General features: G+C 35.8%; 1 protein-coding gene across 4 annotated transcripts in view; it reads left to right on the plus strand.

Annotated features, from left to right (window-relative positions):
- The window catches only part of ATP2B1 (ATPase plasma membrane Ca2+ transporting 1), a 132,018-nt gene extending 127,423 nt beyond the window's left edge, over positions 1-4,595 (plus strand). For all 4 annotated transcript variants that reach the window (XM_060164965.1, XM_060164967.1, XM_060164968.1 and 1 more), the window contains one exon: positions 1,332-4,595. In XM_060164965.1, coding sequence (XP_060020948.1) covers positions 1,332-1,643 — 312 coding nt within the window. In that variant the 3' untranslated portion in view covers positions 1,644-4,595. The remainder of the gene's footprint in view (positions 1-1,331) is intronic.
- Positions 4,596-20,514: the final 15,919 nt, after the last annotated feature.

Here is a 20,514-nt window from a genome sequence, read left to right on the forward strand (position 1 = left end):
CAAGTGTTCTCGACACACACAAATGATAACTGTGTGAGGTAGTGGATATGTTAATTAACTTGATTGTAATGATTATTTCATAGTGTAGATGTATATCAAATAGTCTTGTATGCCTTAAATATATACAGTAAAAAGTAGGCATAAACTGCTACATTTTCAAAAAAATAAATTCAAATATCCCTGTGAAGAAATTAATTTTTTCAATGCCATTGTCTTATGAGGTGAATTTAGTGACTTATAAGATGACTTTAGTGATCTTTTTTTTGGAATATCAGTATCAGTTACTTCTGTTAACTATGAGTAAATGATGTCTTCATTGCTAAACAGGATTCATTAGAAAGCAAAGGCAAACACTATTTGAATTGATGTATACTAGATGCTCAGCTATTTGGATTTTGTCTTTTTTTTTTTTTAAACTATTTACAACACTGGGTTAATGAGACCTAACGTCAGTATGTGCAGGAATGTATTTGAGTCAATTATTTGTTAACCTCTCTTCATCCATACAGCAGACTTCTGAGAAGGAAGGTGAATTGTTGAGCTATATGTTTAAGGGTGAAAACGCTAGAAGACTTTGTGTCTTCTCCTGGGGAAATTTTTCACAGAAGGATCCCAGAGGGCTTTTTGTTTTGTTTTAAATCTGTTCTTTCCAATGAAGTTTAGTATGTAAATTTATTTGTTTTATTATTATAGAGAAAAACACTAACACTTGACTGACAAATGGCATATACTCAAATATTTATAGCTGTTTAATGGCATTTTATAGATATTTATTTGGGTTTTGTCTTTTTATTTTTTAATTAAGGGCATAGTGGGGTAGATGTGAGTTCATTGTGACATTCGGCTTATATTTGCTTGGCTTTTTCATAGTCGGTGACACCCTAATTCCTAGCATGATTAATAGTAACCCTCTGTGCTTGACTTTGTTTAACTTATTTGAATTGTTTTCAAAAATTATAATTTTTTTCATTTAAAAAATTAGCTAAAGCTGTGTATGGTTAATTTTATGTTTGTTTTGTTTGATTTTGTTTTTTTAGGGAAAAAAATCCTATAAAATGGCTATTAAATTCTTAGCCAGTGACAATGAGATTTTCTTAGTATTACTTTGAATTCTACACCTCTTAATTCTTAGAGTATGTGGTTTTGTTGGTCTGTAGTGTCCTACTAAAATATTCATTTTTTTTTACAGTGTATTGCAAGTTCCACTGCATTACATGCAAATATGATTCACTCATACCTAGCTGTTTGTGGATTCAAACTCATAAATGAACCATTTTTAAATTAAGCTAATGACGTACTGATAATCTTTCTGTGTTTTCTGATGTTTACAGATTCGAGTGGTGAATGCATTTCGTAGTTCTTTATATGAAGGGTTAGAAAAACCGGAATCAAGAAGTTCAATTCACAACTTTATGACACATCCTGAGTTTAGGATAGAAGATTCAGAGCCTCATATCCCCCTTATTGATGACACTGATGCTGAAGATGATGCTCCTACAAAACGTAACTCCAGTCCTCCACCCTCTCCTAACAAAAATAACAATGCTGTTGACAGCGGGATTTACCTTACAATAGAAATGAACAAGTCTGCTACCTCTTCATCCCCAGGAAGCCCACTACATAGTTTGGAAACATCACTCTGATTGTAAGCTGAATGTTAACACACTAGCTGCATTGTAAAGAAACAAATTGAAACTGGGTCTTTTCACATATTGTGACGGACAAGATAGTATTCTTGTCTTTGGACTTCAACAGAAGACACACTTGTACGAATGTAGATTTATTTTTTTAAAAAAAAAAAAAGCAAAGCTTTCTGCCAGACTGAGGGTGCTTTTTGGGGGGTGGGAGAAATGAACTGACAGAAACAGTAACTCAGCTTAAGTTGACCTGTGGATCATCAGTAGAACCTAAGAATGGTCCTGAACAGTGTATTAGCAAAGCTTTAGTTTATCTCAATCCTTGATGGGAGAGAGGGAGGAGTAAAGCTGGGCAAGCAAGCAAAGAGCCCTGGATCATTGAATTGATGCTTTAATTTCTGCTGTTGGCTGTTGATAATTTGGATTATTTATGTTTATAAATGATACAGATCTGTTTACAAGGTTTGTAGATACTTTTTTTGTTCCTGTTCATAGATGGGAAGCTTCCTTATAACTGATGCAGAGAAAAATTAGTCCTTCAAATACTGCTGTATTTTCAGGAAAAAAAGGGGGGGGTGTTTCTATTGAAACTGTACTAAATTTTTGCCTACAATTTACCTTGTTAAATATTGTAGATAAATTGCTAATACTAATAGCCAAATAGATAACACTAATGCTTTGTTTAAAAAAACAAAAAACAAACAAAACAAAACAAAAAAACATGAGCAGTGGTGTTCTAATGAAGTTATGGCATCTGTCCTAATTAGTTTCTTAAATACATTTACTACTTAATGGTTTTGAAACAACTGTTTAATTTTTAAAATTTTTGAAAACTTGCTAATAACCTTTGTTCAGAATTTAGTAGATTGTTTAATGCAGGACATCAACTACATAATGAAAGATGCTTGAAATGCTTTTGTTATTTCAGGCAAATCAAATTAAATCAAACTATCAAACTACAAGAGAACTTTAGTCCTTTTTGTTTTTGTCTAAACATGTTAGTTCAGTGATGTCTTGGTGAGCTGTGAGTGAACTGTATTGATTTTTCTAATAAATCCTTAGAAACCTTCATACAGCATGAGGGCTGTTGGCATTTTGAAAAAGGTTAATAAGTAGAAGCATACATGTTTTCCTTTTGTTTTTGAAACTTGTTTGTAAACATAAATAAATATGCCCTTTTATTAAATAAATACACAGCGATGTTTTTTTAAAAAGAAATTTCAGCTTCTTTACTCAATTCTACATATATGGTGCATCGGTCTGTTCTCTTTAACCACAATTGGAATAAATTTCAAGATGGTAACAGCCCCATGAAGTACCCCCTTTAATTCCTTGGTGGCAGGTCTAACAGAACCAAATTAAGGAAATCATTGCAGTTTGACATGTTCCTCATAGAGTTTAGTTTGCCTAAAATAGTCTCACAGTTTAAAAAAAATAATGACCACCATTGTCTTTGATACATTTGTTTTCATTCTTAAGTGGCCAAATAACAAATTAGGTAAAATGAGATTATGTGAAAAGGTGGGAAAGGTCCTAAAAATATACATATTTAGATGTAATAATTAACCATATGCTGGAATGCCCATCTGTAAGCCAGTTGGAGTCTTTAAGTCTTTTTTTCTTTTGTCTACCTTCTCCCCCTTTTTGCCTCTTGTCTTTACCTTTTAGGAACTGGCATTGTGTTAGGGCCCAGATTGCATCAGATATACAATCCTCAGGCTGACATAAAGTTTACGAGGACTACTACAACATCTGAGAGTGCTGACCCAGCAAAGAAACATTTAGTTGATGGTGCTTGATATTTTTGGTGGGTGGGGGAGAATCTTTTTCTCTCCATCAGTCCTTTGCAGTTAGCCTCTGCAAGACTTAGAAGAACATTGGCTCTGTCAGCATTTGTAACTGTACATTATTCATCAGGTATTTATAGCAAATCATACTGTAAAAAGAGGTAGCATGATATGCTGGAAAGCATACGAGGCTAGGAGTCAGGACCTGGTTTCTAGTCTTGATTTTGCCATTAACGTGCTGCATGACCTTGGGGAAATCATTTACCCTAAATGAGGGTGGTGGACTAGACTATCTTGAAGAACCCTTTCAGCTCTAAAAATTTACCCTATCAACTGGAGAGCCTACAAGGCATAGGGAATAGAGAAAAGGGAAATGTTTTCAGTTTTCTTTTTTATTTTGGTTATGCTTAAATATGAATGTAATTACCAAAAGATTTAGAAATGCATGTGCTTTGGAGGATTTGTATTGAGCTTTTACAGTATTCATTTTTCAACTCAAGGCAATGGCTTTTTACACCAACTCTAATCCATAAACGGGTCTTATTGACATCCATGAAGTAGTAGCAAGACATGCTTAGTGTGTATTTCTCTCTTTGAGACACTGTAATTTCTACCAGAAATTTCCAGAGCATTATGTAAGTGGAAAAAAATGCAAACAAGCTGTTAAAGATCTTGGATCCCATTATATAGTATGTATAGCTGAAATCAGCATCTGTAATTCAATCACGTTTTCTTTTTTATCCTCTAACCAAAAAATTGTTTAATTTTGCATCCCAAATGTTTTTAATCTTTGTATATTTTTTAAAAATCTTTTTCTCCTCATCATTGCCTTTTTTGTGGTTGTAAATAGACTTACTTGCACTTTGAAGATGAGTTACTCCTTGTCATCTTATAAATATGTGATATGGTAATTTTCATAACAGATGTCAGTTTTGAACCAAGAAATGGTGATTTGTTTATAAGCAAAAAAAAAAAAAAACTGGCTTCATTTCTGTGAAATTGCTCTTTGAAAATTTCTTTTTACACGTGTAAGCCAACTGAGATACCGTGATGGTGTTGATTTCTTTCAATGATGCTTACCATCTATTTTAGCCACTGAGCCTTTTATTATTTGTCTATTTGTAAAGTTTATTTGTCTTAACTCATTTAATAAATATACTGTTTATCTGTTTCTGAATGGGGACTGAACTTTTTGAATATTTAAATTGATTTGAACATCATATTTGGGAATTCTTTTTTTCTACTTGAAATTTTAAAGACCTAATTGATGAAAATTCTGTAATGTACTTGAAATGTTATGGCTGTGTTCTAATATGCATGATCTTGCCCCTAGAATGAAAGTGGGTGTATTGTCCCTACTCTCCTACCCACTGTCTTCAATCTTTGTAGCACAAGAGATAATTTTTGCAGTCCAGGGGAGAATAATGTTTGGGTTTTAAAAAAGATTAGTTTTTCACATTAAATGTAAGACCTTATTTTTTCATTAACTAATGCAAAGTTGTCAATAGCAATTATCTGAACGTTAGGGTAACAAAATTAATCAAATTGCCCTCAGCTGGTTTTTATAATAAATTATTAACATAAGTTAGCAACTTTGTTGAAATACTGAGAAAACTTTAAATGATTATTAATACCATATTTTTCCATCAGTAAAAATTATTCAGTTAATGAGTATATACAAGTACCATATTTATGACATGAGAGTTGTTTTCTACTGTCAAGTTCGATTGTATATATGTATTATGTATTAGGATTGAATTTTGAATTAATTCCCTTTGTAAAATTAACTGAATAAGAAAGGGAAGTTTCTGTAAGTTTCTGCTTATTGACATTTTTTCTTCCCTGTGTCTTTAGAGAGCTCCTGTCATGTTACAGCTGCCTTTGTTCTTTTAACGTACTCCACTCTTAAGACTCTGACGTCCAAACCCCATATCAACCTGTATCTTTTTAAATTAGTGTTGCACTCATTTGTAGACCAAAAAAACCTTTTAATAGCATAATTATACCACTGAACTAAAAACAATCTTTGAATGATCCTTGAAAACTTGTCTTTATTTTAGAATAAGCATTATAAAAATACCATAAAGAATGTTTGATGCTGTAATGGGAGTCATGGTTGTATTCCTGTACTTCTCTTATCAGTACATGTCAAAAAGGACATGATCTTTATCCTTATAATGTAACTTCCTTTCAATAGATAGATGATTTTGTCTCTTAAACTCTCGATAGCTTATTTTTGTACTTTCTGTCTTAACTACTTCTTTAACATTTTCCCTGTTTGTTAGAAAAATACTTCAGCTTGCAGACGAATATACTAAATGTAGGCATGTTTAATCTCTATTCTCTGAATTCAGTGTCATTATTGAACATGATAATATTAATGGTTCCAAAGTAGGAAATTAAAGGAAGATATATGAATATGTGTTTATACGGTATCAGTCTTTGCACAACTTTCTTAACCAGCACTGTGTCCTAGGAAAACTAGTTTCCAAATCAGTACTACCCAAATCTGGGTGGGGTGTTCAATGCGGTAAGTTCCCTAAGAATTCTCTTAATTAAATCAGAGTTACAAGGACCACATAACTTCCGAATTACGTTTTAGATAATTAAATACAGACACTCTCTCCTTACCTATTAAAAGGAATCTTGTCATATCATAAGTTAATATCTATGGAGTACCTGATACATGCTGAGCACTCTATGTGGATCATGTAAATATTGCTAACAACCCTCTGTACTGCTGCTGCCATTTTACATAGGCAGAGACTGAAGCTTAGAGAGTTTAAGTAACTTGCTCTTGGTCGCATGGTGAGCTGGAATTTACATCAAGGCTGACCTTCTCAAGAACCCCAAGCTGGTAGCTACTGGTTTTTACTGCAGTACTAGCATCTTGTTAACCTGAGTCAGGGCCCAGTGCCTAAAAAGCTTAAATTTTAAGTGTTCCTTTGTTGTTCTTTTCTGACATCAAATGCGTCAGAGATGATCTTAAAGATTCTTCATAACCTTCCTGGGTTATGAAGAGACTGAGGCAAAGAATCACCGATTAAGATGTATAATCCATGCTTTCCTTATAATCAGACCTCCTCTAGCTGAAGAGTGAAAGATAAACTAAGTCGTTTTTTTTTTTTTTTTTTTTTTGGCCGTGCCCCACAGCATGTGAGATCTTAGTTCCCTGACCAGGGATCGAACCCGTGTCCCCTGCGGTGGATGTGCGGAGTCTTAACCACTGGACCTCCAGGGAAATCCCAGAACGGTGTTTTTAATAGCATATTTTGGTTAGAAGTTTTTGTTATTCAATACTTTTAAGATAGGTATGTTTATTCAAAGTTTCGTAGTGTTTTTTTTTTACTTGAGAAAATTAAATTTTATTGACGCCAAGGATACTTAGGCCACATCACCAAAAAAAATTTATGGCAATATCAGTAGTGCCTTTTAAATTAAATGACAAATTGTAAGTGTTCAACAACTTATGGTCCCTTTTTCTTGACATATATGATTAAGGATATATCTTTTTATCAAAATGTAAAATACCATCTGACAGAAGTAACAATTATTCTGTTGGCTTTATACATTAAATTAAATCACTGTACTTTAAAAAGTAAATATTTTCCTATTTTTCTTGTGCTAGATCTATATTTATAATATTCAAAAATTGCATAATTCAAAAACTGTAAGTGGATATAACAAAACTGATTTTGAACAGAAAACAATGTTTCTTAAATTTTTTCCAAACATTTCTTAAAAATTCAAATGGCAATAACTCTTTTCTAATCATAATTGTAAAGTTAGGCTATCTGAAAACCTACTGTTACAATTTCTTGTTAGACACATAGTTAGACTTTGTATGTGAAAGGAGTTATATGTATATGCATGGAGTGCTCTTTACAAAAAGGAAGGAATTTTTATAAGGTTGATGCATTTTGAACGAGTATGTATTAATGTTAATAGCCAGAGTTATTCATTTGACAAACCTGTCAGGTTCAGAATATACCAAATGACCAGGAAAAAGTTTCATAGTATTAGTCTAAAAAGTCATCGCTTTATTTCCTAAATAATTTGTAATGAAAATTTATCACACTAAAGAGATAATAACATTTTGCTTGAAATTTGTGAAACTAAAGAATAGGGTGTTTTATATTTCTTGAAGAATTATTTGGTCCTCCAGCTGTATTTCCCTTGGTGAAAATTCTTAATGTTTTAATATTTAGCCTAAGGGAGTAACCCTATTGCACATTATACTTTAATAATTTTTTAAATAAGAAAATTACAGCCATTATTTCACTACTGTTTTAATACCACTTTATATTAATGTTTATGGTTTGTGAATAGCCAGCCTCCCCATCTGTAAAAATAAGATGCTTGCTGATTTTTATAATCTTTAAGGTAATATTTTATAATTTTTATTATAATTATTTAATTAATATTTATTTAATTAATAATATTAATAAATATTATTTATAATTATTAATATTTTATAATCTTTAAGGTAATAATATTTTTAGGCTCTTGTAAGGCTGCTTTTGAAATCATAAGTATTTAGTCTGAGGCATACCTTAGTGAGTAGCTTGAGACAAATGCAAAAATATTTAAAACGTGAACTCAGGGACACCTGTTATCCGAGGTTAGAAATTTGAATTTAGGCTGTTTTTGATTTATCTAGGATTCTAAATCTTTTAACCATAAGCCTGCTCTTTCAGTTGGCTTCAAATCCTCCAGGAAGGGTAGTCTGTAGTATCTAAAATCTTTCACTTTCTCACTGTTACAGACTTGGGATGGGAAGTAGGTCTCAACGACTGAAGTGTGGTGGTGGAGAGAGTGAATTGTGACGGTGAAGCCACACCACATTTCCTGAGTCCAGGACTCAACTGCTTAAGAACACTACGCTAGTGTCTGTCTCCCCTTTCCTGGTCCCCAAAATGTCTGACTGATAACTGCTTTCCTGCCCTTTATCTACATCTCCTGCTTACCATTTATTCATTCACTCAACAGATATTTGGTACCTGTCATGGGAAATTCATACGGTTCTAGACTTGGGAAAACCAAGCAAGGTCCTTCCTGTGCGGGAGTTTAAGTTGTAGTGGGTGGGAGAGACAGACCTATATGAGGTGGTAACAAATGATGCTGTTACATAGTGTGGTCAGGGAACCCTCTCAAATGAGGTGACATTTGAGCAGAGACCTGAAGGAACTGAAACAGCCAACTTCTTGGTTGTCTGGAAGAGCCTTCCAGTGAGAGGTTCCAGTAGCTGGTGCTTGGCAACTTTGAGGAACCAAAGTGGTTCCTTGGCAACTTTGAGGAACCAAAGTGGAGTGAACCAGTGGGAGAGTGGTAGGATATAGGCTGAGAGATGCAATGGGGGGCTTGCCTATAAGCCTTGGCAAGAACTTTGGCTCTTAGGCTGACTGAGATGGGAAGCCAGTGGAGGTTTTTGAGCAGAGCGGCAGAGTGTGACCTTTGAAAGGATCATTGGCTGTTCAACACAGAGCGAGAAGTTGGAAGTTAGAAAACCAGTTAGGAAGCTGTTGCCTTTTTCAGATGCATTCCATTCCAGCTTAGCTTTTTCTGCTGCTTTTGTAGCCCCAAAGCTTTCTTCTAGAAGCTTCAAGCTACTAAAGAGTCTTGTGGACCCTTTATTTCTTTATATGTTTTACTTTTATGCTCCATCTAGATGACATAAGGCTGGCGTCATTTTTAGTCAACTCTCAGAACCTAGGTACTTTCCTCATTTGCTTTAGCCTATATGCAGTTTCCCAAATGAATCACAGTACTACGTTTTTACTCAGTGTTGTTCAGCAACATGGTCCCAAATAGAAGATGGTAATTTTTCAGTTCAGTCTCTAAGACTATAAGTGCACCTTCTGCAAACTATCCTTTTTTCTTTTCTTTTTTTTTTTGCTTTGTAAAAGCTCTTTACACCTGCTAATTTTATTTTTTATACCAAGTCTGGCTGTTGGTATACTGATTCTTTCATCATCTCCCGGCTAATTTTCCTGGCTCCATCCTAATGAAGGTACTGCAGTTGGCTGCCTCACTCCTGCTCCATCATTGACTAAGATGGCTTTGCCTCCTTGGCCTTTCACACCTTGGTTCCTAATCCTGAGCCACCTCTACTTACTTCTTGTCCTCAGCTTCAGAGTATACTCACAGTCTTGCTGGTCACCACAGTTCACACTCATTTCCCGGTTTTCCTCACTGATGCTCAAACCAACCTTTAATTTGTCCCTTATTCTTTTAAGGGTCATTCCTCATTGTATTTATTCCAAACCTTTTACATTTTTCTCAGGACAAGGATTCAAGATGTGGTTTGTCTGACTAGAACGTACCTTTCCCATTCTACCTTTCACTGTCAACTAAACCTATATTTTTTTCACACATTTTAGCAGACATCTGCCTCACCTTATATTTCTATTACTGGTTTTTGGTCCAAAGAACATGATTTTACATCTATCTATATTAAACTGTTGCTTTAGTCCATTCATGCCACTTTGACTCCTAATTTTATCATCTACTTTATTCTTAACCCTTCTCAACTTAATGCTGCCCAAGACAAGTGATTAGCTTTTTTCTACTCCTTTATGGAAACCACTGTTTCACAACAAAACTGAAAGACCTAAGACAGATCTGCCAATAACCCTTTGCCTTACTTTTCAAAACCACTACCAGGTTGATATCAATGCCCTTTTAATCCAGTCACTCAACCAATTAGGGATCACCTAATTAAATGTTCTGTCATCCTACACGCAAATAGCCATCAGATCCAGAAGTAGATGTCTTGTTGAAATACTGTCAACTACGTTTCCTGTTTTGCTACAAATACTTCTTCCTTGGTTTCAAGTACTTTTGTCAGTTTCTTGATTTTCAGTTATTACCCTTGTCTATTCCCTCTTTGCCTTAAGCCCACACACTTAGGTTTCTTAACTGTGTTGTCCACATCCCTGTCCTCTTTTCTTTCCCATCATCAATCTATCCAACACATAACCCAAAATCTTCCTAAATCACCACTTTGCCCACATCATCCCTCCTCTCCTCAAAAAATAGATACGTAAATACCAGAGTTTAAAAAAGAGCACATGTTAAATGGCTCTTTATTTGATCCTAACAACTCTGGCCTCACATGGTTGTCATCTGCCCTCTTTCCACTGCTCTGACCACATTTTCTGTTCGTGTTCTCTTCCTTTCCCTGTGGATTCCTCCTTGAAGCTCCACGTTCTTGGCCCCTTTTTTACCGTATACCTCTTCATGGTGCATGTACTGCCCCACCTCCCTCCACCCTCAACACCTCAGGTATATAAGGGAGAAATAGTGAAGAGTGCTTTTTTTAGGGGGAAATCACCTCTGCAGAAGAGGGTGCTGAGGCTTAAAGATCTCTTGAGGTTTAGGGAAAGGTGATGTGATGTTAGAAGAGGATTTGCCCAGAAGTCAGACCTGGGGTTTGGTCCCAGTTCTGCCTTGTGCCAGCTTTTAATACCTTGAGGCTTCATTTTCCTCAACAGAATTGTGACTATTACGATTCTTCCCCAATTTTGGATGTTCAGATGGGCTTGGAAACATGAAAGCACTTTAACAATTATAAAGAGCAATGCAAGATGGTACTATTGACTCAGTAGCAACAGAAACAATTCTGTGAAGAGCTATTCCTGCCTCTCCCTATAAATTTGGTTTAAATAGAAATTTTCAGAGTTGTAAAGTGCCCTTAAATCCCAACTGGTTTATAAACACCCAAGGCTTTGTGAAGAGTACCCTGGAGATTCATCTCACTAGAAATAATAGTGTTTGCTTCCATTTCCTTTTTTTCTGTGCTTTTAGTCACTATAAACATTTTCCCTTTTAAAAAGAAGCAGCTTGCTTGCCTCTTGCACATCTGGAGTATCAGATGAGTGTGCTAGTAACCCACTCAATTTTTTTTTTTTTTACAATGTTATTTAGCTGAACACCACTGATGGTTTGGGACTGTTACCTAGTTTTAATGGCTTTTTTGATCCTAGTCATGACTATTTCCATAATGGACCATGGGATAAGTCCATATTTCCCAAACTTTGCTGCACATTGGAGTTACCCAGGGAACTTTAAAACATACTGGCCCCAGGCTCCCACCCCCAGGCATTGTGGTAGAGGCTGTGGCCTGGGCTTCAGGATTTTTAAAAACTTCCCAGGTGATTCTATTATGCAGCCAGAGTTTGGGAACTACTGGGTTAAACAGAGGGAAGCATTGAAAACTACAGTGCTGATAAGCAAGAAGATATAATGAAGAGCATAAAAAGTAATTTTGTAAATTTGCCCTTCAAGATGTTCAGTAGCAGAAGTCCTGTTTCCTTGGACAAAATGCTTTTAAAACATCAGGTTGTCTAGTACTTTAAAAATCAATGTTAAGAGAAAATATACTGTATAGAGGATTATATTTAGGGTTTTTTTTAATTTACTGTGATTAAAAAGTAACCTAAAATACATTTTAGTAAGTTAAAACCTCTTTATCTTATTTGAAAAGCAAATTATGACCAATTTTAAAATAAACTAATTGGTTTTAATGAAAGCAAAATGAAAGGATTTCAAATATCAGGTCATGATATTTTACTTGGTTTTTAAATTCTAGTCTATATTTACAGATGCAATCTCAAAATCAAGCAATATGCCATTTTAGAATTTTTTCTAGCATATTAACACTTTTTTGCATAGTTAAAAATAAACAACATGTACAACTTGACAGGCAAATGTCATTTTATGATGAATGTTAGATATTATATTAAAATATAATACATTATTTAAAAGTATACATCTTTAAAATAAGATTTTAAATAAAACCACTTTATCTTGTACCTGGAAAATATTACTAATTGATTTTTTTCTATTTCTAAGAATGAAAATTAAATTCGTCCAAAAAAATTTGGCTCCAACCGTCCATTTAGTTAATCCCTAAAAGACCCCAAAACGTTGCCCGACTGGTGGTCTGTCCTATGCTTGACTATTTTCAGCAACAGTTACAGTGCACACACTAACATTTATTGAGCCCCTACTCTGGGTGACTTGCTTTTCTGTTTTACCTCAGTATGTCATACCTCAGTGTGTCATTACAACTCTATTCCCCTTTTATAATAATTTAAGACTTGCTTATGGCCACACACCTAGTCAGCATCATGTGGGATTGAATCCAGAACTGTTCAACAACCAAACTCATGACCATTACATCAGATGGTAAAGCCTCTTCAGCTCAGTCCAGTCATTCCAAGGGCTAGAATCAGGATCATATCAAACCAGTTCTTCATGGAGCTTTCAGATACCTAAGGCAGCTTGCATGTCCCCCCAAACTCCATCCCCATCTTCTTTTTTCCATGCTCAGCATCTCCAGTTTCTACAACTGTTCTTCATAGTAGGGTGACTGTATGTCCCAGGTTACCAGGGATAGTCTTTGTGTACAAACCTACCATCCCAATGTGATTATGAAGAACTCCTGTCTTTTACTCTCAAATGTTCTAGACTGAATGATAAAAATTATATGTTTTCAAGTTGCCTCGTCATCTTGGTCCCTTTCCTCCAATGTGGTTATATCCTTCTGTGTCTGCAGCTATTATTTTGAAATTGTGGAGTTTGGGATTCTGCTGCTTTGACAAGTGGAAAATTGAGAAAAGATGTGGAGCCACTTTTTGTCGTCTATATAGATGACAAACTCCCAAGTACATCCTGCTGGTAGGGGTAGCTCTCAAAGTTCAGTATGTAAGGCTCAATATATCTCCTAAAGTTTCTAGCTGAGAAGACCACTGTAATCCATTGTGCAATTCTCTACACTGAGCTGTCTGGGTGAAACCTACCTTTCTTCCACCCAAGAGACCAAGGATATAATTTGGCCTGATCTGTGTTTCAGAGGCAAATGCTTGAATATCTTAAAAATTGTATATATATATATATATATATATATATATATATATACGCTTACCAAAGATACAATTACAAATCAGACATTTCTTTGAGGATAGCATATATAATAAAGTGATTTATGTATAGGCCCTCAATCAATAATTTCAAATGAATGAAGTCAGGTCAGGGTTTTGAAAAAATACTTCCCTGCATGATTTTACTAGCAATTCAAGTGTTTAATAACAAAGGCTTGTTCATGTATATTATACCCCATCTTCATAATAGAATAATAAGCAATCATTAAAAATGTAAAAAAGAAATTTTAAAAATCATATACTTTTTATAGCCAGCTTTTTTCATTCTGTATTATATTGTAAATAATTACATGTCAATACTTTAGACTCAGTTCCTTAAAAAAAAATGAGTTGTGTGACTTAGGACATGTTATTTAGTCTCTGTGAGACTTACTTCATCCTGTACAATTGGGGTAACAGTATATCTACACATCTCTCAGGGTTATTGTGATGATCAAAGGAGATGAAATGTCAGAAAATCCTAGCACAGAGCACAGCCTGTGCTCAAAAAAAAATCTCAGTAAATACTCGGTGGGTTATGATAGTAAGAGCTTTCATTAAAGGGGTATTATTAGCAAATTATTTAATAAGTGCTGATTCCAGTACCATGAGGGAGGCAGAGTAGATCCAATAGTGTAAACTGGTAGCCTGTGAGCTGTATTTGATCCATCGGTGTGTTTCATTTGTCCAGAATGGTAATGGTCCAAAAGGGTTGTTTTTGTTTTTTTAATGTTCTTAATTGATTACCTGCATTAACAATTAGATTTCACTAAAAACATACAAGCTGTTGGCATCTAACAACATTAGACTCTGATTCCCATATGGTAACAATAGCTTGGTACTTTACCCTATCTGGTTTGTCACAGTCTCCACCACTCCCTATAGCTCCACAGCACTGTTATTTATCAGTATTGGTGACCATTTATTACTGTTTCTCTCAGAGTAAAACTAAGAGGAAAGTGAAATATTTTTATTGCTATCAAGTGTGGAATAATATAAGATTGATAATGATTTACTCTCAAGAAAAATTCTTCTCACTCTGGTCTTTTTCACTCATATATGTTAACCTCCCTGACCACATAGGTGTTTGTGTGGAACCTGTAGCCTCTCATAAAATTCTAGAGCTATAACAAACCAGCACTTTGGACCAGATAATCATCTTTTCTTCATTTTATAGGTGAGTTAAGACCCGTGAGAGATTGTGACATGCCCAAGGTTTTAGTTAGAAACAAATTTGAGGCCGAATCACATATAGAATGTTGTCTCTCTATATATATAATTTATTAGACTTCTAAAAGTGTTATTATTTTTGTCTTAATTTTTAAATAATGGAAATTAGTGTAAATTAATTCTCTTCAGAGTAAACAAACCCTCCAATACCTCTTCCCTCTACAAAACACATATGTAATTCATGGCTTTTTAAATGCATATTTTTAGCATTTTCTTATGTCAAGAAACTTTTTAGTTCAATAAGCTTTAGTTTTGTTGTAATGCTTGTAGCGAATTTTAAAAGACCATTTGAAAAGTACTGTATTTTGCATTAATGGTTTTCCTTTTTTTCAAGAATTGGGAACCTGGTTAGAACTTGTCCTTGGAGGCCATGCAACCTTGAGACATGCATGTGGAGGTAGTTTTGTTGTTTCTCCAAAACATTACTTAATACAAATAACAAACAACTGAATTAAATCATTTTATTTTTATGTTCTTTTTCTTCCCCTCTCCAGTTTCTGGAAAGGGAAACAGCACAAAGGAGTTGGAAAGCAGATGACATGGGTAATTCACAAGTGGCTCTATACTAAATAAGTGAGGCATTATTACTATGTATAAAAATATAAAGCTCTTTTGAAATTTATAATGCGACTAATTGAGTTAATATGAAGACAGAACCAAAGAATTATAGCTAGTAGTTCCATTAAGAAAATAGTGTTTTATGCTTTCCCTTTGGGAACTTTACATTTTATCATTGGACTTGATAGTTTTATACGTGAGATTTTGGATTATATTTGTTATGAAACAATCCCAATTATAAATAGCTTTGGTTTTTATTTCAAAGAGTATTATTATTATTTAATTATAAGAATAATCTATGCTCATTATTAAATAAGGAAGTTATCTGACAAGGAAAACTACCCTTAGCCCCATTGCACAGACTTAAAATATGAGTGTGTATATTTAGAAGCTTTTGTTCTGTGAGTTAATACCACAGCTCATGTCTTCAGAACTGTCCACAATGCGAGTTCTGGATATTAAAAAAAAAAAAAAAGTTTGATAGGTTTTAGGAATAGCCTAACGCAATCCTCATTGTTGGTAGGGACAAAGGACACCTAAAACAAACAAACCAACCAACCACCTATATGAAGGTTGAAGTCATGGTCTATCCATCTTAGTGACCAGGCCAGTGGAGGGGAAGAGAGCAGAGAAGCTTGGCTCACAATGAGGCTTCTCCTGAGAAAGAAAGACACGAAAGGGAGAAGAGCTGTGAGCTGTGTGGTTAGAGGCCCTGGCAACTATGCAGTCAAGGCCGCCTTCCAAGAGGACTGTAGGGTGAAACAGCGTTATTACCAGTAGCCTGAGTCACTCTCCTACAGAACCCTCATAAATTGAGGTGAGGACGTACACAGGGAAGCCATTTCTCCATCAGTCAGAGAGGGAGATTAAGGTAGGCTTATAAGAAGAGGTTCAAATAGCCATAGTCCCAAGGACCAAGTGAGGAAGACCCAAGCAGATGATAATGGGTGAGCAGACCAGAGCAAGACAGCCTTTACAGAAATAAGCATTCTTGTTATGCTCATCACTCGATGTGATGCTTTAAATTCTGGTCCAGAAACCACACTGGGTGTCTATCTTATGCAGGGACTGTTCTTGGCAGAAGGGGTACCAAAACGAAAAAGACACAATCCCCAGTATCTGAGACTGATACAGGAACAATTATGATAAAATGATAAGTGCAATAACGATGCTAAACAGGGCATGTTGGAGGATTAGCTCCAGCAAGGATGGAATCCAGGGTTAAAGAATGCTTAGCAGAGAAATCCCCAGGGCAAGAAATTGAGAGATAGATGGGGCTCTGCCAGCCCGGGGAGACAGATGGAGACAGGCTAGACAGAGAAAACAGCTGATGCAGAGCAGCAGGGAGACAGAGATGTTTTCGTCATGATCTACGAGCTTATCAGGTAAGCAGTAGTTGTGAATCCACTACCCTTTAAGATTAATTAAATGACACATGTTTACAATATAGTACAAATCTCTCTAGAACAGGCTAATGGGAAAGGCTTATCCTGATTAGATTCTTGAAGATGTGGGATTGTACTGCTTTTAAATACATAAAGGCATTCAGATGACAATAACTGTTGGATAATAAGAATTTTGGAAACTAACAATGAATAGCTTATAAATGTGTGCTTCTAACATGTTCTGTCCCAGCATTTAAACCTTTCCCCTTACAATCTTGATTATGCTATGAATTTGCTAAACTCACCTTCTTTTTGCTTCCATCTAAAGCAAAATAAATCCTGAATCTGAATAATAAATATTTACTGTACTATTTTGTGTTTAAAAAAAAAAAAAGAAGCGTTTTTTTTGGTTACCTGAAGGACAGTCTACCCTTTAATGAATGGTTTACCTACTAAATATTTTCTTATGGTTGGATTTGGTGACAGAAAGGACAAGAAGGCTTAAAGATAAATATCTTTAAAGTCATACCTTCACTGCCAATTGTATAACTTCATGTCAAGATCTAACATAATTAGAAAAAATAAATTCTCTGTGTTATGCCAACATAACTAATTCCATGACATTTGAATCATCTCAAAGCTAAAATTGTTTCATGATTTCTTTTATCCAAGCCTTTTAAGTATACAGTACATGTTACTGTGTACTCAGTTTTTTGGAATGTGGATGCAGCATCTGATTTAATATTTTCTATTTGGGTTGTTTACTTTGTAGTCAAACATTCTTCAAAAACATTTTCATCTCCCCCCCACATTTTCCATCCAAGGCTGTCAGTTCCTATTTAGAAAGGTTAATGGAGATCTGGAGTCTCCAAGCCTCTGATACAGAAGCAGCTCTTGCTGGCCTTTGAATTTGCTGCCAGGTCTGATTCTACATGTAAATATTTGCCTGAGTGGGTTAAATTCTCTTTTTCCACAAGAGTGGGGGAAGTGAGGTTACCATAATAAAACCTATGAGAAAACTAACTTTCGTTTCTGCATACTTCTTTTGGCTAAATTCTTGGTTGTTGTCAAATTTGCGGATTTCTTCATTACTGCTCTTCATTAAACTTTTAGTCTCCTTTGCAACGGCTGAGCCGACCGGGAGATAATACAGCACATTTGCAGGAGCCCAGCCTGTTTTAATTAACTCCCCTTTAATGTCACAGAGGAGGCTGGGTCGAGTGGGCCCTTTGCCATGACCCTTAGCTCTTGAAAAGTGAGCATCTTCTTAGGAGAGCCAGCTTAAAGCAACTTACTTTGGAATGCTGACATGTTTCTGTTTTACCTCTCCAGAAAGCAGACCCTGCTTTGGAATGTGGTGGAAATAACCACAGAAGAAATCGTCTGTGAGCCGAAGAACTTGCCGCTAACGTTGGCTTTCTGCCACAGCCTCCTGACGGGAAGGAAGAAACCTTGTCTGTTTGCAGCACTTCACTTCCTCTTTCCAGCCAGAGGTCACCCGCCCGATTCAGACAGGAGGAAAGGAGCTGACGGAACCAGCCCCTGTGCTCACTGCCTTTGCCTGCACTCTTCACTGGGAGTACAACGTGAGCCACAAGGGTGATTTTAAATTTTCTAGTAGCCACGTTAAAAAAAGTACAAAGAAGCAGATGAAGTGAATTTTAATAGTATATTTTAACCCAGCACATCTAAAATATTATCATTTCAACGGGCAATCACTAGAAACTTTATTAACAAGATATTTTACTTTTTCAAACTGAGTCTTCGGTTGCTTATTTTACACTCAGAGCATATCTCAATTCAGATATTCACCTTCCCTTGGAAAAAGATGTTCGGTTATTTCGATTTCATAAAATTAACAGCTGAAATGACAGATTCACAAGTTGTTCCGAGCATACTAAAAATTGTTTTCCGATAACTGAACCAAGTATCAGTTTTTAAAAATTACTTGAAATTGAAGTATTCCATTTCTCAGGTGCACTAGCCCACATTTCAAGGGCTCGATAGCCACATGTGGCTGGTGACTTCCACACTGACAGCACAGAATTACAACCTTGCTACTGAAAGTGTGGTCCACACACCAGCATTACCTGGGATTGGGAATGGGATTTTATTGGAATCTCGGACCTCAGCCCTGACCTACTGAATCAGAATCTACAGTTAACAAGACTTCCTGGTGATTCATATGTACAGTATAGTTCGGGAAGCACTGATCTATTTAAGACACCAGGAAAACTGGTATTATTGCATCTATTTTATAGATGAGTATACTGAGGCTCAGAGAGGTTGAATAATGTGTCTGAAATCACAGAGCTAATAAGTGTAGGAGCTAAAATTCAAACAACTCAAATCTTGCCCATTTTTAAGCCCGCACTCTTTATAATATTTATCACTCAAAGCATGGAACATGTTATTAATGATATGAAAGTTAATTTTAAATGGTGCCCAGAGAGCACTTTAGAAAGCACTAAATACAAAGTTTGAAGATTTGACCCTTTCCTGTCCTCTTTTAAGTTTTTTAATAAGGTCAAAGATAAAGTCTCTGATTGGTGCCATTATGTTTTCAGTACCTAACGTTTGCTGTAAGTGGGCCATAGCCTCAGAACTTCCAGTAAAGTATGTAGCTAGATCTTCGTAGCTTTGTCTCCTTTCATTGTATTTATTCTTACTTTTACCGTCTATTTATGACAAATGATGCTGGCTCTCCGTTTACAGCAGTGATACATAGAGTAGATGTATTTATGTAAGAGAGTAGTTATAAATGTGAGTGTAGACAGGGCACAGCTATGACCACATGGGGAAGGAGGCATGTGGGAGTGACAAGGTGTGCGAAGCACTCAGTGCCAGCAGCAGTTCAAGCCCTAGAGAAGACTGGGAAGCACAAAAATATTGTGTGTTTTTGTTGCAGGTGCCCCATCAAAGCACTTAACAATTGTAGATTCTTTGCGCCTGTGATGGATGTAATTGTATTTGGTTGGTTGGTTGGTTGCCCAGCATTTCCTACCTCCTGGCACAGAAAACAAAAGGTCCTCCTTTTGACCTCCTCAATCCGACCGCAAAGCTGTGGCGCCTCCAATTAGATGCTTCTGTTCCTGGATTTACATAAAGCATGTGCTGTGGAGAAGCAAGGGCAGTGGCTACACTAACGGTCGTGGTGGCAGTGATTTCCACGGCAGGATCCATCAGGGGCAGCAGGAATGCCAGACCAGGCTCTGACCTGATTCAGGGGCCCAGGCTCCCTTAGCAACGTTCAATTTTCTATGTGGATTGCTCTCCAGGTTTCCTACGGTATCTGCGGCTTCAGCAGCGTCATTCCAAAACTGCCTCTTCCCTTTATGGTAACCACAGTTGGTTTCTGTCTTTTGCAAATAAAAACCCTGACTGTTAGAATGGGATTATTTGATTGTCTGTCAAACCCACTAGATTACTAGTTCCCAGGAGAGTGGAGTCTGTAACTGCTTGTTCACATGGCATAATGTCCCAGGGCCTGTCCCGGTTTCAAACAAAGTTGGTGCTTAATAGTTATTTGATGAATGAATGAATGAGTGTTAAGCATAGAGGAGATACCAATAACCAGTGTTGAAAAGTCATGCTCTTACTTTCTCAAAACGCAATAAATGTATTCTATGATTTAAGAGAATCTATGAAAGTTAAACTTCAAAGATAAATTAGTAATTACATCTAAATGGAAAGAACTCTTTATTTCCAAACTGACACACCCAAGATTCCCTCTCTGATTTTTCCAGTGTTAAGTTTTGTTTTGTAACTATAAACTCTTAGGGGAGCTTAGAGCATAAAGGTAAAAGTTAATTTTTGTGCAACGAATATACAACGCTTTCAAAATGAAAGGAAATAAAGTATTTGAAAAATGACATATTCGGAACCATTGGCAACCCGACATGTCTCAACCATGAAGATCACACGTGTCTGAACTAGAAACATCAATCACAGGATTTTCAGAAATGAGTATGTGGCATGCTAAATTGCAAAGCTG

Source organism: Lagenorhynchus albirostris, chromosome 11, assembly GCF_949774975.1.
Source record: "Lagenorhynchus albirostris chromosome 11, mLagAlb1.1, whole genome shotgun sequence".
Classification (NCBI taxonomy): Eukaryota; Metazoa; Chordata; class Mammalia; order Artiodactyla; family Delphinidae; genus Lagenorhynchus; species Lagenorhynchus albirostris.